Source organism: Amblyomma mixtum, chromosome 2 (assembly GCF_055824585.1).
Source record: "Amblyomma mixtum isolate Tamu chromosome 2, ASM5582458v1, whole genome shotgun sequence".
In the NCBI taxonomy this organism is placed as follows: Eukaryota; Metazoa; Arthropoda; class Arachnida; order Ixodida; family Ixodidae; genus Amblyomma; species Amblyomma mixtum.
This window is the reverse complement of record NC_143013.1, coordinates 195,330,669-195,355,991: the sequence shown is the minus strand read 5'-3', so window position 1 is coordinate 195,355,991 and position 25,323 is coordinate 195,330,669. Positions and strand designations below refer to the sequence as shown.

The window sequence follows — 25,323 nt, the reverse complement described above, 5'->3', positions numbered from 1 at the left end:
GGCAGCTTATACTTTATCGTCGAAGCAAGGTAAGTCATAGCGAAAAGCAACTACACCAGTAGTTGCCGGTAAACGTGCCGACCGGAATCGCAAGGACTGCTGAATCGGCTGAAGCGGGCGGCTCTCGCATGGGAGGACGCCGCCATGTTTTCCCGCTAAACACGCAAAAGCCGCACCTATAGCCGCACCGCTAACTTCTGAAAATTGCGTGCGTCCGCTAACGCTATTTTACCGTTAGCGTTCTGCGCATGCGCACTTTGGACCCGCTATTCCGCTATGCACGCAATTACGCAAAGCCCGCAATACTAAAACTCTCTAATGACTCCTAGAGACTTGCACTGGTGACTTATGGTGATGTTCGAGCTGTTTACAAAGCCACACACTTTTATGGTTGCGCACTTAAAGAAGGTTAGAAACACGATGAAAGTTAAAATTATTCCAGATGTACTTTTTTTTTCGGGTGACTTCTTGCGTCAAGTCGAAGGTGTAGCCTCGAAATGCATGCCTGTATTAATACACGCTTGAACAATACACTCATGGCCACAAGTGAACAGCATCGAACAAAAACGAAATATATCACCTCATCGCATGGCCGGAGTCTAGGAAACGATTTCCTCGTTTTCCTTCACTCTCTGATTTCTCTTACTATAATTTTACTTGGTCGATGAGGCAGACAGCGTGCTCACTTATTCCTGAGTAACTGTCACCATAAAGAAGAATAACAATATTTTTGATTCTTGATTTTGCGATAATGGTTGTTTTCTCAAAATTCAGCGCATCTTGCCAGTGCTCTATTTGCTCAGTCGGCCACATGACACGGCACGGATATCCAGACGCACCCTAAGTGTGCTTTCGGTGCTCCAGCTTGCGTTCGTGCGTGCGTATGTGTAGCATACCACGTGTGTAGCAAAAAATACGGCGCCGGAGAGACACGGCACACAGTGTATCACTGCGTCTCTACATCCTGGAGGCACCTTTTGGAAACCTTACAACTCGTCAAAAAGAATTTCAGAAAGCATCCTCGCCCCTTCAAGCGATTCAACAAGCCTGTCAACCATCTTGCCTTTTCCGTCCCCTCTTTCTTTTCCCTCTATAAGGGCCTTTCTGAGTATTTGATTACTCAGTATGCGTTCGTCAGACGCAGAGGAGGCTTCACGCCACATTGATACTTTTCTTTCGCCCCCAAAGCCCTTCCTCCTCCCACTTCCTCCCACATTGTTGAAGGTATTCGGAACAAAGCTTAACCCGACCGCCCAACCTGCCCAACCCCACCGCAGTGTTCCCTCCCGTCTGCCCGCGTGCGGCTATGCGAGGAAGGAAAGGGGCAATGAAAAGAGAGAGGAGGAGTTCAGGGTGAAGCGGCCCGTGGTGGCAGTCTGCCGAACTAAACGGCTATGTCCCGCAAAGCAGGGCTTGACAGCTGCTTTAAAGTAATAACTTTTCAGCATTAGCCATATATATTCAATGATTTTACACTAGCCCCCAAAACTTTGTCGCTGGCCATGCGACGCAGTGCAGTGTGTTTATTTCTCTTGCCGTCAGGTTGTGATTTCTCCTAGCAGCCTGGCGAGTGTGCACATGAAATACACTACGACAATGCTGCCCGTGTCGCATAATTAACTGTGCCTTCTGTTATTGCTGCCCAGTGTATTCACGTCAAGTCTGCTCAGACATTGTACCAAACGCTTTGTGCTTATTCCACCGCATGCCGCATTGCGTGACCAGCGCATTTTCTTTCCAGATAGATACACCACAGCGCACGCCGCAGCCGTCAGCACTGCCATCACTACTGCCCCCCCCCCCCCCCCCCCTGCTGTCCTCACCGCATCCCGCACCATGCCGGCCTAAGAAGAGAGGACGAGGGAGATGAGGTGCTGCGGCAGACGCTACATGAAACGTGGCGCTTGGCGGACCTTACTCAGGCCTGGAACCGCCAGAACAGTGCGTTTCAGGAGGGCCGGCTGGAAGTGTGTACTCACTGCGGCCTCTGCATTTCGCAAAGCAGAGACCGTCACCTTCATCATAAATACCCATGCTCAATTTGAACACCTCTACTTCTGTTTGACATCTATTGTGGGACGTGGTAGGGAGAGCTAAGTTTATGAAACAACCACAAGTTTTCTACTACCATACTTTCCCAAAATATCTCAGCACCTAACCTTTTTTCACAAAAGTTAAGCGGGGTCTAAATAGTGTTTCTCAGCAAAAAAAAAATATGATTGGGGCATTTTTATTCCGAAGCCATGCGCCAAGTGGCAGCTGCTGCGCGGAGTCGAAATACACAGCAAGAGCTGCTTCTCCAGACGGTCGACGTGCTGGCAATAATCTTAAGAAGCCAGCTCTAGCCGCCTGCAGTACTTTGAATTTTTCTTGTATGTATTTATTTTAGTTTACTTTATTTCGATCTCTCATTTAGTTTCTGTTTTTGTAGTTATAATATTAGCCCGGGGCAGAAGCGTCGTTTGTGTTTTTTAATTTGTTTGAAGCTCTGCCAGGTGCAGGAGCTTCACGAACCTTTCTTAATCTTTTTGTTAAGCATTTGTTCTGAACTCTTCCAGGTGCGGAAGTTTCATGCACGATTTTTCATTTTTTTTGTTTGAACTTCTGCGTTGTGCCTAGTGCTGAAGCTTCGTGTGCTTTTTTCGTGTTTTGTGATGCATTTATTCTTAGCTATGTCAGGTGCAGAAGCTTCGTGTACGGTTTTTATTCTTCATTTTTTCATTTTTTGCCTGCAGATCTGCCAAGCGCACAAGGTGCAACTTCTGTGCCTGTCTAGTTTGTTCGTATTAATTTTCCTGCTTTTCCGCACAGTGTCAGTTGTGTGCAGTGTAACCTTTGTAACCTGGAGTGTAACTTATATCCCGAAAAGACCCGAAGAAAAATTGGGGTTGACAGGATCCATACGAAGTCAATTTTGAAGTCTGCTGTTGAAATAAATGCAGACTGAAAACCTTTGGCGGGTGCGCGTCTGTGATATCCATCGTCTGTGATTTTCGTGTGTCTTCTACATGTCACATGGTCTTCTTGTCCTGTAAAATCCATGATGAGCAAAGTCTCATGTAGCACTTGGAGAACCTTCCGCTATGTAACGTGCTTCAGCACATTTTATATATGCATAGCATACCGAATTGTTTGCGTACAAGCTTGCACTCAAGAACCGGGCAAGTAGTGCTAACGGCTTTGGCGAAAAGAAGAGGAGACAAAGGCCGAGCGCCTGTCCTCTGTTCGCTCCACTGTCCGTCTGCGTCTTGCGCACTGTTCGCACTTAAAAAATATATAATCAACTCGCTCGTTTGGCCATAGCGTTTAGTACAACTGTTTTTGTGCAATCTCTGTAGAGTATTATTCGTGCAGCACTTGATAAGGCGCATGTGACTCACTGTGAATGCTACTACATGGTTTGTTTCTCCGCTGTGTTTTGCAATAAGTAAACTTGTTTGAAAACTGCGGCGAAAAGAATTTATTGTCGCAATAAATAAATGCGGTGCAAAAACAAACTCTGGCTGGTGCTTTGCAATCTGCGCACTCCACGTTTCGCTCATTCACATTAATCAAACACGTAGGGAACGTAGGCAACTGTATGCCTGAATAGGCACATGGATGTAAGCAACGGCGAAATACGATATACAAGTACGCATTTCACTAGTCGGACGAGCTGTTCCGGCGCCTATTTAGACTTGAGGAGAAAGTGTAGTGGCTTTGCGGCAAGCGGCTATGAATGGGAGGCATACTGGCGAGCATTGTCGATGAAGCAGCAGCTGGCGTGCGCACTTGATCGCTTGCCACTGCATGCTTTCAAGCAAACGTAGGAAAAACTAATTTTACAAATACTGGCGCTCGGCTGCCTCTCGCCAAGGATATATGTCACACAGGTGCTTACAGACCAACACAAGGTCATGGCAGTGCCAGTAGCAAGAGTGACTGCGACAACTCGCCACCCTGGCACGGTGGGACATTGCAGCCACTGCTGCCAGGTAATAAGGAGTGTAGCTGCTGTTGCCACTGTTGCCGCACCATCCGCTGCCAAGGATTCCTTCAGGCATATGTGCAACGCGGCACTCGCTGCAAGTAGAAGTAGTAAACGACCTTTATTATGCGAAGCGTATTAACGTAGGTTTCGGGCCTTCGCGCGACGCCCGTCGGTGGCCACCATTGACCTTCAAGTGACCTTCAAGTAGGTCACGTGACATGACGTCACGTTATGACGTCACACCGGCTGCAGATGGGGCCTCATATCGCGCTGTCGGACGTCACCCGGCGGAGACCTCCACGCTTCGGTTCGCGCCGTCGCGCGCGACGCGGCGGCGGCGCCACCATCGCTGCATCACGTGATATGTGACGTCACGCCAGGGATGAGGCGGCGCGTGCCCGCCGTCGCGCCAGTCTCTGTGCCCGCAACTGCGCCAGCGTCTTTGCGCCGGGCGTGTATGCGGTCAAGATGCCTCCAAACGCTAAGGACTTGCTTCGCATCCACTGGGCTTAACCTTGATAAGCCTCCAATTTTTTTTTACCATAATTTATAGGCCGAGCATGTCGACTGCTTGGGCGACCAGAACTCGCTGTTCTTCTTCCCCTTCAGCGCCAAGCCAGTCGAGCCAGGTGGTGATGTATAGAGAGGGTGGGGGGTAGGAACCCGACTGCTGAGCAGCCGGGCAATAGAAGAGGCAATGGGCCGGGTTCGCATAGATACAGGGGCATTTGGGACAGGAAGGGTTCGACCAATAGCGATAGAGAAAGGGACGGGACGGGGTGCAACTGCATTCCTTTGGATGTGCCGAAGAAGGCCAGACTCCCGCACCGTGAGTGAGGGATGAGGGGGACGGTAAAAGCGTTTGTCGAGGCGGAGCTCAAGGTAGACCTTTTTTATGGTGTGGCGAAGGGTGTCTCTCCCACCGTCCTCCGAGGGCTTGGGTCAGGGGATCAACGGTGCCCGGAAAAGCGTGTCGCGGGCGAGCTGATGGGCCAGCTCATTGCCGTCAATCCCTGAAGGCCCAGAGACCCAGCGGAGGAAAACGATGGAAGGCTGCTGTGCGGAGACCGCTCGTTCGACCTCCTGTTGGAGAGAAGGGGTCAGGGTGCGTTTTTGTATATGGTGTGTAGCGTCTTGTGAGTCTGAATAGACTGTGTACGAGGGGGTACCCAAAAGAATCCGGACTTATTTTTGTTTCAACTTATTAGTTCACATTTTCAGCACAGACCTTCAATATCCTTCTAAGTACTCTCCACTTACAATGATACGTCTGTCGAATCTTTCATTCAATTTTTCAAAACATTGTTTAAATTCATCTTTTGTGATGCTTGACAGTCCCTCCGTCGTTTTTTTCCTTCACCTCAGCAACATCAGCAAAACGCTTTCCATTCACCTGTCTTTTCATTCTACGAAACAAAGAAAGTAGCACGTGGCAAGGTCGGGTGAGTATGAAGGTTGAGGAACAGAGGTCATGCCATTTTTGGTCCGAATTTGTCGTAGAGACAGGGCTCTGTGAGCAGGGGCATTGCCATGGTGGAAAAACCAGTCACCCGTCTGCCACAAATCAGGCCGCTTCCACCAAACACTGTTGCCCAGTCTTTTCAAAACATCCAAACAGGAAGCCTGGTTAACTGTCTGACCCTGCGGAACAAATTCTGAATGGACGACTCCTCTCAAGTCGAAAAAACAAATCAGCATTGTTTTGAGGTTTGGTTTCACCTGACGAGCTTTCTTGAGACGAGGTGAATTTGAAGTTTTCCATTGGCATGACTGTTGCTTTGATTCAGAATTTAATTCAGGAACACTTGAGTTGTCCCCATAGCATCGTCCTTGAACGCCTTTCTAAATATTTGGAGAGTTTCCGTTAAACTTTTTCCGAGAAAAAATCAGAATTTCACCGCCGCACGCTGTTCACGAAAATCAGCCATTGCAAAAACGACGCTCACACAAAACAGTCGTCACTCTAAAACTCTGCCTAAAGTAGTCTGACGTCCTTCAGCGACGGCACTCGGCTTACTGACTCTGGAATGTTCGTTCTATGCGCTCCTAGCGGCAAAACGCGGTACCACAGAAGCTGTGCCGATTCAAAAAATTAGTCCGGTTTCTTTTGGGTACCCCCTCGTACTCTTGGAGAGAAAGAAGGAGGGCAAATGACTGGAGGCCATGCGCAATGGCGTGGACCTCTAAAGACAATGCTTCCGGAGGGCGTAGATACGGCCCGCTGGTGTGGGTTTCAGGAGCAGGGAGGTGTGGATGGTACAGGGCGTAGCCGCAGGAACCTCGAGGAGCCACGAAGGAGACATCCGTGTAGGCTACACCCTGGATATCGAAGAGAGGGCAATGGTGCTGCGCTGCCGCATGACGACGGCCGGCGTGCAGGACGGGGACATGTTGGACAGGAGGGGAAGGATACGAAGATTGGGAGCGGGGGTGGAAATAGGCGAGGAAAATGGGGAGATTGTAATGGGCGAGACACCCGCTTGAGTCAATAACCACTGACCCTGGCGGGTAAGGGAAAGCCGGGCAAGCTGCGAGTCACGATGGAGACTGAGAAGAGAACGAAGAGGATAGAAGAGGCCTGTGGCAAAGAGCTTAGCGGTAGAGGTAGTGATAGGGAGGTTGAGAGCTGCCTTGTAGAGGCCCACAAGGGCAGTCTCGAGAGCGTTGAACCTGAGTGAAGGAAGCGTAGGGTGCAAAGTACAAGACCTTGCTGAGGGCCAGTGCGTGGGCAACTCGGCCAACTAAATATTTAAGGAGGGTGGAGGGGATGTCAATTGGCTCTACGAGCACGTCAGTGCGTACATAAATAGACGCAGGTGGTGTGGCTGTAGTTGCATGGTAGGCGTGGTAGCCTGGGAGAGTGCGGGTCGTCCAAGTCTCCCTGGAGAAGGTGCAAATGAGATAAGGAGGGGCGGGTGAGTAGATACCGGTGGATGGGGTCTTATTGTGGCAAAGATTTCGGCAGTGCCACTGCACAATCTAGAGGTTCTCGCCAAACGCCATTATGATAGTGGAGAGGTAGAGACTCGTGAGGGTACGCGTCCTTCTTTTTGTCCGGGGGCAGTGACTCATGCAGGGAGTGGAGCATAGAAGTGAAGGATTCCAATTGATTGGATTGTGCTTGGAGGGTGGTAAGAATCCGGAGTGAGTGAGTGAAAAACATTTATTGTCCAACAGAATGAGACTACCTCATCTAGACCTCCCCTGTCCTATACCCTCAGTTGAGGGAGGAGGATCAGGAGAGATCCGGCCGCATGGGGTAGTCGCGTCAGATGCTGGTCAGGATCACTTGTATCCCGGCGGCCTCTTCAGCCAGTCGGACGGCTGTTAGCTGGAGCTCAGGGTCCGAGCTCCGGAGCAAGGTCTCCCAGGCGTCTCTACTATTAATGTTCTTTGCCCTGCCTGGGGATTGGCTACACTCCCATATTATGTGGTCGAGGGACCCTCTCGCTCGGCACTTCTTGCATTTCTCGTCCTCTATTTCTCGAGAACCGAAGTATCCTGCTGAACCAAGCGAGTGTGGTGTGCCTGTGTGGTGGTTTCTACAAGGACAGCCAAAGGGGCCACCTGGGCGCTGAAGGAGGGAGTGGTGAACGTGGCAAGGTGCCCATTTAGTTTGGTAAGCTGGGAGGTAAGAGAGGAGGTGGTTCTCTGGAGGGTTTGAGTCAAGGCATGTATCTGCTGTTGTAGATCGTGGGAAATGCGCTGCTGCTCTCACTGCTGGCATTCCAGCATTGCGAGCCGGAGGTCGAAGGAGCGGCTCTCGTCAGTAAAGGATGGAGAGGGTGGTGTTGTAGAAGAGAGGGACGCTGGCACCGAGGATCCTTTAACTATGGCGGCGTAGGAGCCTGGTGGTGACGCGATCGGAGCTGATGGAGGTTCATGATTAGAGGATGAGGAGGGATGGTAGGTTGAGTGGCCCGGCGCAAAGCTAGGCGTCGAAGGTATGCAGCTTTGGCACACTCGCGTTGGTTAGCAAGTAGGAAGCGGCAGGTGAGGTCGAGGGAGGGGAGGGTGTTTACCTGGCAATGAACGCACCAGGGCTGGGCTCGTACATGAGCGGAAGGGTCAGCGGGTATAGGAGCAGCACAGCGATGGCACTTGGCCGGAACGCTGTGCTGGGGCATTGTGGGCGCGGTGTCCAATAGTGAGACAATTGGTGTAGGTGGGAGGCCTAGGTTTATGAGGACGGCACCGGAAGGCAACGTGTTTGAAATATACAAAGTGGGGGATCACGGTATCAGCGAAAGTTATGAGCACCGATTAATTGGATCCCATCATGCGAGCAGCTAAAATATCTGTTGTGAAAGATTCGAGACCATGCATGAGCTCATCAGGAGTGAAGTGGCCACCGACGTTATGGATGACGCCGAGGCATGAGATAAGAGGATGGGGCGCATAAGTTTTGATGCTGATACGCTTACCGTGAAGGTGAAGGTGCGTGATAGAAAGTAGGAGGTATGCGGTGAGAGGAGAATGAGTTTTTAAAAACACAAGGCTTTGGGCTAGCTTGGCCTGAAGGGTGATGTCTGCACTGGTCTTGGAGGAAAGTTGTGCTGCGGAGATGACTGCGCCGAGCACGTCGTAGAGAGGCAGCTTGGGAGTGAGGGTACCAGGGGGGAGTTGGATGCCAACAGTGATGAGCTCGGAGCGGGATCGGGTGGCGAAAGCAGGCTTACAGCTGGCACCGATGGTGCTCCAGCCGATTTCCGGGGATCGAGTGTCGTCTACCGGGGACGCCGTGAAGTCCATGTCTGCCGGCGAGTCGGGTGCCTGAGACGCAATCTGCGACGCTGGTGCTGGGCTGCAGGTCTTGGTGTCAGCGGGTAATGTGGCTTGAGTAGGCGCGGCGGCACCGGCGGAGGCGGCCAACGCAGGCGGCTACGACGCGTCTATGGGCCCAAAACCTTGGCGTCCTTTAGCGTGGAGTTGGCTAGCAGTGGACGCTGTGGCGACGACGAACGCCGCCGGCTGCGCCGCGGCCGCCGATCCGGAGCTCCCAGCGTTGGTTGCGACAGGATTGTGCGCGGTGACGTGGGCGGTTGAAGTATGCCCCGCGGTGGCGGCATCAGTGGGTCTGGGCTGCAGGGGCTTGGTCAGACGCTGCATTGCAGAGGTGCAGGCGCGGCGCATTGGGGTTAGCGAGGCGCCGGGCCACTTCAGACTTCTGGAGGCGCTTGGAGGGCCAGCTTGGCAGCGGCCCGGGATGCCGATGGTGTCCACGTGCTTCGGAAGCCTTCCTGAATCGATGGAGAGGAAATCCAGGGGCGGGCGAGACCCTGGACCAGGCCAAGGGCAGGTGAAAGCGGAGCACGATAGGCAGCTAGCTAACAGGGCGGCGCCACCTCCTCGCTGCAATAGTGACCATCGCCTGGCTCATCTAGTAGTGGTGTCCATTTACTCTGCAGACTCGGGAATCGGCTTTTAAAGACACCAGTGCAGAGCTCCACCCCACATTGCATTAGGGCATGCGCTGCGTTGTACTGCTTCTGCCTAGTTTGCACCAGGATGTCCCAACACTGTCGTGAGAAGCCACGGCTTCAGTGGGTATCCGCGGTCTCCTACACAACGAAAATGTGCAGTGAAGCGCTTAGTTGTCTATGTAATGAATGAGTTATATCAAGCAACCCATAGCCCAAATACCGAACATGACACTGACATCCGTGTCGTACACAACACTAATGAAATGATGTATACACAGCTTTTGCCTCTGCGTTTAGTCAGGAAATACGATTATTTTTTGACATATTGTGTGTTGTGCCTCTCTCCCGTTAATAACAGTAATTATAGAAAAATGCAATACGCTGTCGTTGTACGGTACTATTATATGGCATAACTAGCACTCCTCATTCTTGAAGCTAGGTATGAGCCACTGTGCAGCATTGTACCTTGATATATGATGTCGTGGTAGCCCGATTATCGGGAAGGCTTTGTGGCTGCTTCCCCTGAAGAAACCCTCCATCATTCAGCAATCTTCATTCCATCTTCGGACACAGCCACCGGTTGCGCCACGAAAACGTATGATAGCAAAATCACGGGCAGCGAGGGATTTTCATGCTAGCGTCGCAGATCTTCGAGAAAGGAGACACACATACTCAGTCGTCAGCTTGCAATGTCGAGGTCCCGGCTTGCGGACGCCGGCGGTCAAAAAGGCACTCTGCTCCAGATCATGGTGTTCAGCGTGTAAAATATTTTGCGGCTCCAAAATTCTGCCATGTTTCCGGCATCACTACGTGGCGTTTTTACTGCAGTAAGCAAGCCGCCGACGGAGCCGACGACGCCGGGGATGGTGCCGTGGCCAAATAAGGTCGCTTTCGCCGCCGCCTTTTCCTCTGGGTTCACTGGGAAGCGATCCAATCCCTTCATTGCCCCAACATTGCAGTAGCCTCAGCCACTCGATGCGCGGATTTGCTGCCCTTCGATTGTCCGAGGCCGATGGTCTGCCCGTTGCCAACGCTGACGGAGAAAAAAAAGGGAGCGCACACAGCACCTACCTCTGCACCGCCAAAGCACTCGTCCGCACGCACAGCAGTTCGTCGACAAGTTCTCAGCACAACCAATCCACCTGGTTCTCATTCACACGACATAAGCGTAGGAACAGCTTCGTGCGGCAAGTCATATGCGTCCTCGTACGCTATCCTTCGTAGTTTCTGGCGCTGACGTTACCGCTTCCGCCCCCAATACGTTACGGGCGCCGCCGCCATTTCCGCTCTAAAACATTCTGGAGCGGCTCTTCGCGCTCTCAAAAAAAATTTTATGAGTGAAGTCATCTGTTTTTTCCCATCCACGACGCGATCGCAGCTTCCCGTGACGCAACTTTTCAACATTGCGCCGGCGACCATATTAGCGGCATTTTAAAGCATTCTCAATTGCGGAGGGGCCATAGAGTGCTTCATAAGTCGCCCCATGATTATTTATTTCAACCTGCGGTTGCATATGCACCAAAGATTGCCATTCAGACAGCTTCTTGTTCGCTATAAAATGGAGTGCGAGTTTATTATTCAGAAGTATAGGAATAAACAAATCGCCGCTCTCAGCTGAACAACTGGCCCTTTATAGTACAGTTAGGAACATTGTTCTTTGTCATAAAGAGTGTACTTCTCCGGGCCGCAGCCAATTCAAATTGATTCACACAATCTTCAGGCGCAGAATCCTTCAAGTCTGTTTTCACCCAGAGGATGCAATCTGCAGGCAAATGAAGAAAATGGCATTTGTATAAGTATTTTGCCACCCTAGTGCCGGGGTGACCAGAAGAAACAAAAAGTAAACTTTCCCAGAGAGCAATCCCCGTTGCGAAATAATGGGATTTTTATTCCCATTGCAGAATTTTTGCAGAATTTGGGCTCGAAAAAAATTGCGCTCCTAAATATTTGTGACATATTTATTTACGTCGCCACAAAAGAATCAATGATTACTAAGAATATAAAGTAGTGAATGTGTTTTTGGAATTGCCGATGGGAGTTATTGGCACATTTACGGTATACTAGGCTCAAGACGCACTACCTAGCTATGCTTCTGCCAAGAAAACTCGCTCAAAAACGTAAGACACGCGAAATATTGCCTTTCACCTCGTTAATGAAGTCAGAGAGAAATTCGCAAAATAATGTTCAAAGGCCCGGGGGGAAGAGACGGCGTATTTTCGTCACACAAAATAACATGAAATAATATCGCACGTAGAATACAAGTGTGCAAAGAGTCAGAGTGCACAGCATAGATGAAGGCAATCATTATTACTCTAGATGTTTGGCCTGCGAACGACTGGTGAATGGGGATGCCCTATGTACTGCTGTGTATTATTTGTGCTTAAGGAAAGAGAATTCGGATGCAAAGCGTCGATTCCTTAACTGAGCTAACCGAGAAAAGGCGTAGGATAATACCACTCCTTTTGGGGATAGTTAGTTCCTCATTTTCGTTTTTGCTTGTAGTTTCATTGCGATGAAATGAAGAGGACCACAGAATACGAAACACTCTAGCGGTGTGAGAATATCCAGCTGCTTATTACTCTGTTTGATGCAGCTTTATAAACATTCACTTGAAGTATCTGAAGCGAAGCAAACAGGGGAGCGAGGGGAATATATGCAACAAAGAAAAAAAGAACAAAAGCTATCACAAGCGCGTGCTAATGAGCAAGTCAAAGGAATTTCACATCGCTGCTATTCGTGACTAATAAGATTTAGGATGGCTCCGTTGTAGGCCAGGTGGTGACCCATTTTGGAATGCAGTTTTGGCGCGCCAAACAGCGGCGAGACAATTTAAAATACAAATTACAGAGTGCCACTTACAATTACTCTGATTTAAACTCACGGCGACAGAAATATGCTTTCCCGCGCGCATAACAGACCACAAAATGCACAACGATGAAAAAGCAAAGGCAAAAAAAAATGATACTAAAACAAGGCACGTGTGAACATGCGACAGGAGTTAAATTTTACCGGAGGAAAAATTAATCATTATCAAAGGAACTCCAGATCTTTGTTCATTGACGCCACAGATGGTTCACTCAGACACGCGTTTGGCTCTGAACAAAGAATGCCAGAAGCTTCAAAAATTTTCCTTTCAAGCTGGTATTTTCTTGTTTTTTAAATAACTAGAATGCAAAAAACTGCGGGACTGCGGCATCTTTTGCAAAGCGCAGTCAGCCCCAAGAGAGTTTACGTGCTCTTTTAAAGAGTCAGTTATGTAATTGCCAGTTTTTTCATCCCAAATGTGAGCACAAGTGAGCGAAATATTTTAGATCACGCCGGCGAGAGCTGCCTGCTGCAAAGAGCAAAATAGCTGCGTTCCGTGTGCAGTGCGCACCATCTGCAAGATCCCGTTCACTTGTGGTCAGTTTTGCGTTGACCAAACTTGCAGGTGTATCAATGTACGCATGAGAGATGATCTAAAGTCTCTTGAGGCGACAGCGGCAAGCGCTAACCAGGGCAATGGAAGGGCTGCTGCTCTTCCAGTTTATTTCGCTATACAATTTTTTAGTCCGAACAAAAAAAAAAACAGATTTAACTCTTTCCTGTCCGCGCCTATTCCCATTGATAGCCCGCTATCGATGGTTTCAAGTTCGTAATTTCCCGCTTTTCGAAGCGTTCCTGGACAACTAGCGTCATCCAGTGTGAAATAAAGAAACTCTTTTTTTCAGTTTCGCTTTTGGTTTTACTTTTTCCGCCAAGCGGTGATTTTTGAAGCCCCTCCGGAGTCAGCTGACCGGCGCTCCTTATTTCCACCATGGCGTCGACGTCGCGCGCTGCTGTTGCGCCGAAACCGCGCGTTTCCACAGAAATTGATGCTCCTGAGAGTTCGTTTTTGGACGAGAACAGCAGTGAGGATTCAGAAGACGACTTCGGCTCTTCAGACTTCAGCTCCGACAGCGAAACTGCGTCAGACCGACCCGGAATGTCAACAGCCATGCCTCGGTAAGTTTCGCTTTCTCTCCCGAAATGTTCCGCTTTTGCTTGCGCGCTTATCGGAAAAGATCAGAGTGTTCTGAAGGTCATAACTCTTATCTGCAGGGTGTCAACGTCTTTCGGGCGGGATAACTTGCCGCCGGCAGCGCAGAGAGTCGTGTTTTCGGCTCGAAGACAGCCAGGGGTCGACCTCGGCGTTGCGCGCCGGAGTGTTGCACGGCCCTCGGCGGCGCGCTCGTCAACAGCTTCATACTTTTTGACGCGCATCGCCAGGAGCATCCCGAAGCGCCAGAATTGTGGAGGACATCAAGATTTGATCAGTTCGCGTTCAGACTTGAATTGATCGAGCAACTCCTCGGATTTGATGAGCCACATCCTGAGGACCCCAATGTTCGCCCTCTGTTTCCGCCTCGTGATTCACCTCAGGGGCTGCAGCACAAGCCGCAGAAAATGCAAAGTACCGGAACTGCAAATTGTGCTACGAAGAAAAAAAGGTGGAACAAAAAACAAATGTTTTCTGTGAGACATGTGCGGCCAACCTCTGCTTCACGGCAACAAGGAACTGTTTCGCGCGGTGGCACGATAGTCACTAGGACTACTGTTTCCTTTCCTAGCGCAGCTAATACTGTTCGCAGCAAACTAAAATTTGCTGCAATGTTGCATCGATCCCTGTTGTAAAAAATGTATATTTTGAAATTTTTTTGTTTTATTTTTTTGACGAAACTTTGATGTTTGTGTGTGTTTTTTCTTTGTAACTACAATTTTCTTTCTGATAATTTTTTTTCATCTCTTACTCAATACACGTGTGTCCGAGTGTGCACGCGAGCGACATATGCAGACTGTGCGCGAAGGAGAGAGCCACCGCGGCTCACATCCTTTGGGACTGTAGCGTAAATCCGCGCGAAGCCAGCGAGAAGACGACGATCCCGCCGCAGCTAGAGGCTGCAACGAGGAGCTGTGATCAAAAGATACAACTCAAGGCCGTCCAGCAGGTCTCGGCAGCTCTCGAGAGGCAGCGACCGAGCGAAACCGAGGAGAGGGGGGCGGCACCTCTCGAACCCGCGGAAGTAGCGAGGGACGTAACAAGACCTCAAGGAGCACAACGCACGAGATTGACGTAGTGGCCGCGTCGCGGTAAAAGCTTGTCCTCCCAGCTTGGGGGGAGCCTAACCGACTCTGCAGGCTTTCTAAATAAAAGTTGTTCTCTCTCTCTCTACTCAATAAACATGTTGACTGTGACTAATAACAATGTGAAGAGAATTTCTTCCTCTACAATTCGGTACCATACACTCCTGTACCAAGCAAGTTTTGTTAAAGAAAAAAAATATTAATGATATGACCTGAAAACCACCATTTTCCCCGCGGACAGGAAAGAGTTAAGGCGAGACGTTTCAACCTTCTATGATTCTTCGTTCAGGGGCTAGCGCTCTGCATGTGCTAACCATTCCTGGCGTTTCTTAACGGAGAGTGGCAGTTCCTTTGTAGTGATTATATTAACCTACGGTGAAAATTTGCTTGATTTCCTTTCATTTTTTCGGCATTCTTTAAACGTCGTTTGTCTTCATTGTACGTCGCTATGTTGTTTCGGGTCCACGCGAAAAAGAATGACCAGTAGACACGCTGTTCAATGAGGACAGTTGTAAGTCGCTCACTGGGATATGTCTTCTTCTGTTGTCTCGGTCCTGTTTGACGCGCCGAATCACCTTTGAGTACATAACAGAAGGTTTTGTGAACAAAATTTCAGACCTGATCAGTGCACGCCATACGCCTCTAGAATCTTTATATTATTGCCTTCCCATGAGAAATTACCTTCTTGCTTTGAAACCTAAGTAAGGAACAACACTTGTGGTAATGTGAAGGTAGATATTCAGGATGCCTTACCTGTTGGAATTGGTACAATATTATTTAAACCTTGTGCTTATACAAGTCTCTTTTTTTTCTATGCTTCTATGCGAACTTTCGCACAACGACAGTGTCTTTATACCCTTTGTTTTTACAGCTCTCACAGTGTTCTCATGAAGAATCCCGTAAGAATCACATTTCACTGGAATATTTTTATTAGTAAACTTTATGCGCATGCCAATAAATTTTTATTCGCACTGCGAAAACTGTCAGCTCGTCGTGCTTTATGGCGATTCTTTGCAACGCAAGCGCCGGATCAATAATATCTCGAGTAACTAAAGGGCGTTCTTTATTTACCCACCGACGTCTTTAGTATTTCATCTTATACGAGATGAGCCCGCTCTGGCCCTGATTTGACCCCACTCTCGTGCTCAGCAGCCGCACTCGTAAACAGCGAGGCAAGGACGCAATAAATGTCGTACCTTCCGCGGTGGCTCATCAGTTACGGCACTTGGCTACTTAGACCGAGGGCGGGAACAACTTGGGGCCGCCGCGTTCCCACAATAATGAAATCAAAATGCTGAAGAAGCGCGCGCATTGTGCGGTGTGAACACCAGCTAAAGATTTCCAGGTGGTCAAAATTACACGGGCACCTCTTTCCCTCTTCCTACTCTCCTTCATAGCTTCCTTCACAGCTCCTTTGATTTGACCTTTGAGGTACAGTTACTTACCTGTAACAACTTTCTTTGTTAGCGAATGTTGTTTATCTAATTGGATGATATTTCCTGCCTTCGAAACGCGTCGTTGCTTCTTCTTCATGTTGGACCCCTTGGAAATTGTCGTTATATTTGGCATGTCTTTATCTATAAAGGTGGCTGCTTCGACTAAACAAATGATTTTTTTTTTAATTTTCATTCTGGTGTACATGAAAATATTAGCGCATATACCTAAGACGTGATGGTCTCGTATATTGCCACCTAGCATTGCCAGGTGGCGCATAGCTGCTGACGACGAAGAAGTAGGGCTCGCGCCGTGTGGAGTCTGTCGCCGTGGCCTTGTCTGTTTTCGCACTTGTTATTAAAGCCCCCGTCGTCAACAAGTACGTTACAGTCGGGTGGAGGTGCGGGGTAACCGTGAGCCCATGCAAGAGACCCCTCCAGGAAGCCCTCGCGCCAGCCCTGTACCACTTGACACCCCGGTACATCGCTTCAGTCGGAGGATCCAGGGACTGCCTTCGGAGGTAGGACTAGTCGAGAGCGGCGCCATGGAGACAGCGACAGCCACTCCTCCTCCTCTGCAAACTGCCGTTGCCGCGCCATCCCACTACACCTTGCAGACTCCGCGGATTCCCAAGACGTTCCGTGGGGAACTTTTTGAGGATGTGGAGGACTGGCTCCTTCATTTTGAGCGTGTAGCTGCGTTTAACCAATTGGGACGACGCAGCCAAACTCCGGAACGTTTACTTCAGCCTCGAGGATGGCGCTCGCACCTGGTTTGAAAACCTAGAGGACGTTTTTAATCACGTGGCATGAGTTCCGTCGTCGGGTGCTGGAGGCCTACACAAGCGTGGGTCGTCGTGAACGAGCTGAGCGTGCACTACAATCTCGCATCCAGCTGCCGAACAAAAGTGTTCAGATGTACGTCGAGGACATGACGCGCCTCTTCAGAAGAGCTGACCCGGCCAAGCCGGAAGAAAAGAAACTCCGGCATTTGATGCTTGGCGTCAAAGAGCAGCTTTTCGCAGGCCTCGTGCGCAGCCCACCATCGACCGTTGCTGCATTCCTTACAGAGGCCACAACGATGGAAAAGGTGCTGCAACAACGTTCTGCGACCTACGACCGGCCCGTGCATGCTGCTGCTGTCACCGCATCGTTTGCTACCTCCGGGAGCCACCCTGACGATCTGCGTGAACTGATTCGCACCATCGTGCGTGAAGACGTCCTGAAATTTTGCAGCCCTTCGCAGCCAGCGCTAGGTTCGATTTCTGCTCTTGTTCGCGAGGAGGTGCAACAGGCGTTCAGGGCTCCTTCTGTCGAAACACCTCCTCTACCAGGAGACTGCCACCGCCCCACCTATGCTGAAATTGCGAGGCGCCCGGCTGCGGTTTCGCCGCCACCATTTCCGGTAACGCCTCCTAAGCCGCGGTCCTCAGTTCCACCAGTGCAGTATTTCGACGATCGCCGAGCGCCTTTGCGGAAGGCCGATGTCTGGCGCACACCTGATAACCGGCCACTCTGCTTTCACTGCGGAGAACCAGGACATCTCTACCGTAACTGCTCTTATCGGCGCGTCGGTCTGCAGGGCTTTCGAGCCGATTCGCCCAGACCCCGGTATGGCCATCGGCCCCCTGCCATTGAAGACTTCCTAGCGGAACAGCGAATTTCCGCCCGCACGCCGCATCAGCCGCGCTCATCGTCTCCGAGGCGCTCTTCCCCGAACCCCCACAGCCCCTCGCGAGCAGCACAGGGTCGCTCGCCCAGCCCTCGCCGGGAAAACTGAGACCAGCGACCTTCGGGGGCGAGGTCGCTGGGAGTCGCTGCGCTGAAGACCTCCCGTCGCCGCCGCTACGTTCCGACCGTGAACAGATGGCACCGTCATCCGACCTAGACAGCCCCGTTTCTTTGGACGTACCTGTTCTTCTCGACGGTCACAGAGTCAGTGCATTAGTGGACACCGGTGCCGACTATTCAATTATGAGTGATAAATTGGCGACTCTTCTGAAAAAAGTGCTTACTCCATGTTCTGTGGTGCATCTCCGTACAGCCGGTGGTCATCTCGTTACCCCAAAGGGCATTTGCACGGCTCGCGTTCAGATTCACGGATCTACGTTGGTCGTCAGTTGTGTAGTTCTGTGCAATTGCTCCCGCGATCTCATTGTCGGCATTGACTTTCTGCGGGAGTATGGTGCTGTTATCGACCTCCGGCAACGAATCATCACCTTTTCGACCAGTCAACCCACCCACCTCGCCGACTCTTGCCACCGCAGTGCCGCCCTTCGTGTTTCTGCTAACAGTGTCACGTTGCCGCCACGGAGCAGTGTTTTGGTTGAAGTCACCTGCAACGACTTGCATGACGCAGAAGCAGTCGCCGAGGCTAACTGTTCACTCCTGCTTACTCAAGGCATCTGTGCCGCTCGCAGTCTACTGACGCTTCGTGGTGGCCGATCTGCGGTCCAGGTCACTAATTTTTGTAATGAATACCGACACCTTTTTCAAGGAACCGCTATTGCTTCTGCCGAACCTGTTATCGATACTCCTGTTTGTTTTGCGTCCGCGGCAGCCGGCACTGACGAGCCCTCCCTTGCAAACGTCGACATAAACTGCCACCTGCCTCGGGAACAACGACTGGCTTTGGAGCAGCTGCTGAAGGAATACAAGCCGTGCTTCGCTTCTTGCTCGAAGGTTCGTCAAACACCCATCACGCAGCACCGCATCATCACCTATGACGACGCTCGCCCTATACGACAGCAGCCTTACCGTGTTTCTGCTAAAGAACGGGCAGTTATTCAAAACCCAGGTTCAGGAAATGCTTGATGATGGCGTTGTTCAACCTTCCCAAAGCCCGTGGTCTTCGCTTGTCGTCCTCGTTAGGAAGAAGGACGGCACTCTCCGGTTTTGTGTCGACTATCGCAAACTGAACAGTGTGACCAAAAAGGACGTCTACCCGTTGCCGCGCATTGACGATTCCCTGGATAGATTACGGCGCGTTAAGTACTTCTCATCTATTGACTTGAAGAGCGGCTATTGTCAAATTGAAGTAGATGAACGGGACCGCGAAAAAACCGCTTTTGTGACTCCAGATGGCCTCTATGAATTCAAAGTGCTTCCTTTCGGCTTGTGCTCCGCCCCGGCTACGTTTCAAAGGATGATGGACACCGTCCTCACAGGCCTCAAGTGGCAAAGCTGTCTTGTCTACTTGGACGACGTCGTCGTTTTTTCGGAAACGTTTGATCAACATCTCCAGCGCCTGCGGGCTGTCCTCGACGCTCTCCGCTCGGCTGACCTTACCCTGAAGCCCCAGAAGTGTCATTTCGGTTACGAAGAGCTCAAATTTCTGGGCCACGTTGTGAGCGCTGAGGGAGTGCGGCCGGACCCCGAAAAGACTGCCGCCGTCGCGCAGTTTCCCGTTCCAACCGACAAGAAAGCTGTCCAGCGCTTCCTGGGTCTCTGTGCATACTATCGGCGCTTTATTGCGGACTTTTCCACGATTGCCGAGCCATTGACGCGTCTCACCAGGAATACCACCTCCTTTGTTTGGACCTCTGAGCAACAGACCGCTTTCTCTACGCTCCGCCAGCGGCTTCAAACACCTCCCGTTCTTGCGCACTTCGACGAAGATGCCGATACCGAGGTCCACACCGACGCCAGTAACATCGGTCTTGGCGCTGTCCTTGTTCAATACCAAGAGGGCTTTGAGAGGGTTATCGCTTATGCTAGCCGTACTCTCTCCCGCGCCGAGAGCAATTACTCCACGTCTGAAAAAGAATGTCTTGCGGTCGTGTGGGCCACCATGAAGTTTCGCCCTTATCTATACGGCCGCCCATTCAAAGTCGTAACCGATCACCACTGCCTATGCTGGCTGGCAAATTTGCGAGACCCATCTGGACGCCTGGCAGGCTGGAGCTTACGGCTCCAGGAATTTGACATCACTATTCTGTACAAGTCCTGCCGCAGACACGAAGAAGCCGATACACTGTCGCGTGCACCAATTGATACTGGCGACGCAGCGCCCGATGACGACAGCGGCTTCCATGGTACGCTCACCGCCTCCGACCTACTGACCCGGCAGAGGGCGGACTCGAAACTTCGCCCTCTCATTGCCGCCCTTGAAGGTAGCGATACGGCTATACCTCGCCACTTCTCTCGACGTCTTGGCTTGTTCTGTTTGCGGCAAGGCCTCTTGTACAAGAAGAACTCGAGAGGCAACGATAGACCTTACCTTCTGGTCATTCCAGCTGATCTCCGAGCTGACGTTCTTTTCGCCTGCCACGATGAGCCCACATCTGGCCACTTGGGCTTTTCACGTACGCTCGCCAGAGAGCGGAACATGTACTACTGGCCTGGACTTCCTGCTGATGTCAAACGCTACGTTAAAAGCTGCCGTGAATGCCAGCGCCGGAAAACGCCACCACTTAAGCCGGCGGGTTTTCTCAAGCCCGTCACAGCCCCTCGCGCTCCGTTCGACCAGATCGGCATGGACCTCCTCGGCCCTTTCCCTTTGTCGCAGGCCGGCAATAAGTGGATCATAGCTGCTACCGACTATTTGACTCGCTACGCCGAGACCAAGGCGATCCCTCGTGGCATAGCTTCCGAAGTCGCGGAGTTTTTCATGCACAACATCGTCTTGCGACACGGCGCCCCATCGCACGTCATTACAGACAGAGGGACGGCGTTTACAGCGCAGCTAATCGACCACATCTTTCGGCTGAGCTGCACAACGCACCGCAAGAGCACGGCCTACCATCCGCAGAGCAATGGCTTAACCGAACGATTGAACAGGACCCTTTCGGACATGTTGTCCATGTACGTAGATGTCCAGCACAAAACTTGGGATGAGGTCCTGCCGTATGTCACCTTCGCCTATAACACCGCCCTGCAGGAAACTTCGCGCTTTACACCGTTCCGCCTGGTGTACGGACGTGAAGTTCAGAGCATGCTTGATGCCATGCTCCCGTGCCCAGAGGATGACCAACTCGACCCAAACGCTCAACAATTTGACCAACGTGCTGAAGAAGCCCGTCAGCTGGCCCGCGTGCACATCGGGCATCAGCAGAGCACCGATGCGCGCCGTTACAACCTTCGCCACCGACAGGTTGACTACAAACTCGGTGACCAAGTCTGGGTATGGACTCCTGTCCGTCGCCAAGGCTTGTGCGAGAAACTGCTCTGCCGCTATTTTGGCCCTTACAGAGTGATCCGGCGTGTGAGTGACGTAAACTATGAAGTGGTTCCGGACGGTGTTGCGCAACCCCGACGCCGACAGCCCAGCTCTGACATTGTGCACGTTGTACGGCTTAAACCCTACTATACTCGGTGACGCAGACGTGTTGATGTCTTGGAACGCTTCAGTTGCGGAACTTTGCTCGTGTTTTGTTTATTTTTTGTTACGTCGACAGCGCTATTTTTTTTGCATAAGGGGGGAATAATGCCACCTAGCATTGCCAGGTGGCGCATAGCTGCTGACGACGAAGAAGTAGGGCTCGCGCCGTGTGGAGTCTGTCGCCGTGGCCTTCTCTGTCTTCGCACTTGTTATTAAAGCCCCCGTCGTCAACAAGTACGTTACAATATTGAATATTCAGCTGATGTGCTTGAACCGTTACAAGACCTGAATAAAGTTTACCTTGAATGTAGCGACCGTGCCTGGTGTGTACACAAAGCAAATGTGATTAGGAGGAGGCTAATATATTAGTTAAAACAACCTTGCTGCGACAAATGGATTACCCTAAAGGAGTTGACACTGAAGGGTATGCAGCAACTCATTCGCTCATAAAATGCATACTCCTGCTGGCACCGGTCATGCAGAAACGCATTGTGATTTATCTAGCAAGAGCGTCCAGTTGAGTACCAAGGTTTATTTAAAATATAAGCAAGACATTTTTTATATGAATAGAGCACGCTTTTAGGCTTTTAGTCCACGTACATATGCCGTGAAGTTTCTTATACAGAATCTTAACCTGACGAAACCAAAGCCACAGTGCCTCAGTTGCTAGGCATCTCATCTGCTGAACCAGACGACCCGAGTTTTACCCGGGCAGCAGGGCCCCGTATCGACGAAAATGAAATGCAAATTCAGGGGCGGGGCACTTTGTTGACCTAAAGTGCGGTGAGGCGAAAGCCTTAAGCGCAGTGTTGCTGCTTGTGTCACTGATGCGTGGCTAAGATGTTAAGCTTCGCCTCGAAGAGTGGAACGCGGCAGCGCCTTGCAACGCTGTCGGGGAGTCCATAGAACGCCATCGCCCGTTCGGCTCTACGCCTTGCTCGACGGTAAATTGGTTTTTGAGGAAAGGAAAAGTATCTGTCTCGAATATCTGGGTGGACACCTAAACCTCGCCGTAACGGGAAGGCAGGAAGATGGGAGTGAACGAAGACACCGTATTCACTAGACGCGCCTTTGTTCATTCCAAACCTTCATGTGGCTTGCGGGGACGATCAATACAATCTAACCTACATGTAGCGCGTACGGTGTTGCAGTATTGCAGTGACGCTCAAGAACAATTAGCAATGCTGCCAATTGACCTGGCAAAGGCATTTGATCGAGTGTGCCATTCATGTCTTTTTGCACTTTTAAACACGTCAATCTCGGTTCAATACTTTCTACTGGCATACGCCTTTGTTACAAATCCTGTACCACGCGCTTGATTGTTAATGGCTGTCTCTCGCAACCAGTCCCAATTCAGTCTTCGGTGAAACAAGGGTGCCCACTGTCTCCGTTCCTGTTCGCATTATACTTGGAGCCACTTTGCATAAGTGTTATAAACAGTAGAGCTGTCAATGGTTTCCGAATAATGGGCCACGAACTGAAGGTATTGGCTTATGCAGATGACCTTGCGTTTTTTTGTACTGATAAGCCAAGCATCGATGAGGTTATTCGTTTAACGGAGGACTTTGGTTCGGTGTCAGGAAGTCGGATTAATCGCTCTAAGAGTTGCGGTCCTGGGTTTGGTAGCTGGGGTTCGACACCTGCTGAATATGCTGGTATAACATGGACATGCAGGCCACCAAAGTACCTTGGCGTTCCTTTGAGTGCCCATAAGCATAGCGCACATTATTGGAAAGACCGCGTGTCAACTCTTCAGCGCTATGCTCAAACGTTTGTTCCCCATGGCCTCTAAATTTTTGGCAGGGCGACCGCCTGTAATCTGTTTCTCGCCACTAAAATATATTATGTACTGCAAATTATTCATTGCGCAAGACTTCCTATCCAGCGTTTTCACAGGGTTTTCGCTACTTTTGTGTGGGATTCGTCTTTTGAATCCATGAGGCGTGATAACCTTTTTCGGCCTGTAAGCGCTGGCGGCCTTGGTCTAGTTCACGTGTATGTCCGTCAGATAGTGTCACGTTTCATGTTTTTCCGTGACACTACACACCCAATAGTACGTTCATTCCTGCAAACAAATTGAGTTCATGTTTTACCGAACCTCATTGTGTCTTCCAATGTTTGTGACCGTCCGTGTTTTTGGGGCATAATGCAAGAGGTGTATTTGGCTGTCCGTTTCCTACTTGTACGTTTTTCTCCTGAGTTCCTTTTTTTAGTGTCGAGGAAAAATTTGTATAAGGATTTGATTAGTATGCTCTTCCCTCCGCCCATGTACCGCCATCTGTATTTTGGTTTACCGGGGCATGACGTACTCAAAAGAGTACGGAAGATGCCAGTCTCGCCGTGTACAAAGACCTTTTTCTTTAAGTTACACACCGGTACGTTGCCCGTTAGAACATGGTTAGAGAAAAAGGGCATTTTTGTGTCTACCGTTAATCGCCGCCATTATGATGAACCAGAAACAATTGAGCATTCTTTCATCAGTTGCAAAGATGCAGTACTCTTCTGGGATATCCTGCAACGCCCATTTAAAAAAAGAATTCATCTGACTCCACATTCTGTTCGCAATCTCACTGCGCTGCCATTTGTTGATGAACCCCTGGACATGTTCTTTCTGATTGGACTGCACAGCCTCTGGAAACCCCGCATGATGGACAGACACTGTGAACCTGTTGTGTCTACAAAGGATAACTTCAGTCGATTGGTTGTTCATCTAAGAGACGTGTATGCCCAGACTGAGTGCGAACCGGAGTGGCACTCACTATTAGTAATGTGCTCTGCACTGCCCCTTTTCTAGTGCATGGTCTTTTGAATATGTATTGTTTCCCACTGTTTTCATAATGGCTTGTATATAGTTCATGTACATAGAACATTACATCACTGTAATAAATACCATGTTGAAGAAAAAAAAAGCTGGCATGGCGGAGTGGTTAGCATGCTCGTCTCGCACTCCGGAGACCGAGGTTCGATTCCCGAACTCGACCAATTTCCTACTCGGTTTTATTTATTTATCTGGACGGACTAGAAAGGTTAATTAGGCTAATTGGGTAATTAAGCAATTAAGTAAGATCATTCCCACTTACTTGGAGCATCACTATACGATCCCTTTAACTGGTTGCATGGTTAAAAGCCAAAGCACAATTGGCCCGTTTTAAATTCCCGCACTGTGATTTCACGACCGTTTCGACCAATTGAAAAGCGTGACATTTCTGTCGAAAACTCCTGCTTACAACGATAAGGCATTAAAGGCTTCCGCCTTAAAAGGCGCTCGTGTGCTGTGATATTTCATTGCGCCGTAACCATCCCCAGATACTCGAAACTCATGGTTAACACTAGCTAGAGCACCTCTTTCTCTCTTTTTTCTTTTCTCCCTTTCCGCACGGTAAGGTCTAGGTTTTCACTGATGAGTGAGACAGCTACTTCTCCATTTCCTTTCCTCGAAAGCATTTTTTTCTAAATGCTGTGTAGTAGGACCTGAGCAAATTTGTAAATTTCTCTCTGAACTCAATGACCTTGCTCGGAGCGCACGAAAAGCAAATGTGGTCAGAAAGAGAGAGTTATTTCCATTTTGTGGTAAAAGTCATATTTTGCGACATGAGCAAACATAATGCTATTTTTAATCTAAAGTGTTGCTGCAGCTCCTTCACCCATAATATACATACTCTTGTTGGTACCAGCCGTGCAGAAACATCATGTCATTGCTCTAGTAACAACATCAACATTCTGGGTTCAGAATGCTTAGGCACCAACTAGCCTGCAAAAACATACTCGCAAGTAACAGCATCAAATCGAGTGAAGTGATTTTTAAATAAATTTCACTAAGAAAACCCGTACATAGAGCGTGTTTCAACCAGGAGGTGACATTTTTGCGGATAGCTCAGACGGAAAATTACAGTTGAGCACTGTGTGTCAGTTTGTACCACAAAATATCAGCCTTCTTTATCACAGAGCGCTGGATTCACTCCAAGATATCCTCAGTTTACAGCTGAGAAATAATCTTATTTTATTACGATTTTGAACACGTTCTAACGCCTAGGTGAAATTTGCAGCCTGTTTTCAAATGCCAGTGGCTTCATG

At 50.0% G+C, this 25,323-nt stretch overlaps 1 protein-coding gene and 1 pseudogene across 2 annotated transcripts in view; one reads left to right on the top strand and one right to left on the bottom strand.

Moving 5' to 3' along the window:
- Positions 1-10,967: 10,967 nt before the first annotated feature.
- Positions 10,968-25,323, bottom strand: part of LOC149362041 (uncharacterized) — a 44,135-nt pseudogene continuing 29,779 nt past the window's right edge. Inside the window, exon 5 of the transcript XR_016288471.1 lies at positions 10,968-11,155. The product of XR_016288471.1 is annotated as an uncharacterized LOC149362041 (transcript). The remainder of the gene's footprint in view (positions 11,156-25,323) is intronic.
- Positions 16,168-24,988, top strand: LOC149362042 (uncharacterized). The gene is made up of 4 exons (XM_089567474.1): positions 16,168-16,175; positions 17,570-18,611; positions 20,891-20,947; positions 24,980-24,988. The coding sequence occupies exons 1-4, from the start codon at positions 16,168-16,170 to the stop codon at positions 24,986-24,988; spliced, it is 1,116 nt and encodes a 371-aa protein (XP_089423600.1).

Bases quoted from the DNA above. Each gene is read 5' to 3' on its own strand.
- LOC149362042 (XM_089567474.1), top strand. The intron at 18,612-20,890 runs GTTCGTCAAACA...TCCCGTGCCCAG, and splicing joins GCTTCGCTTCTTGCTCGAAG to AGGATGACCAACTCGACCCA.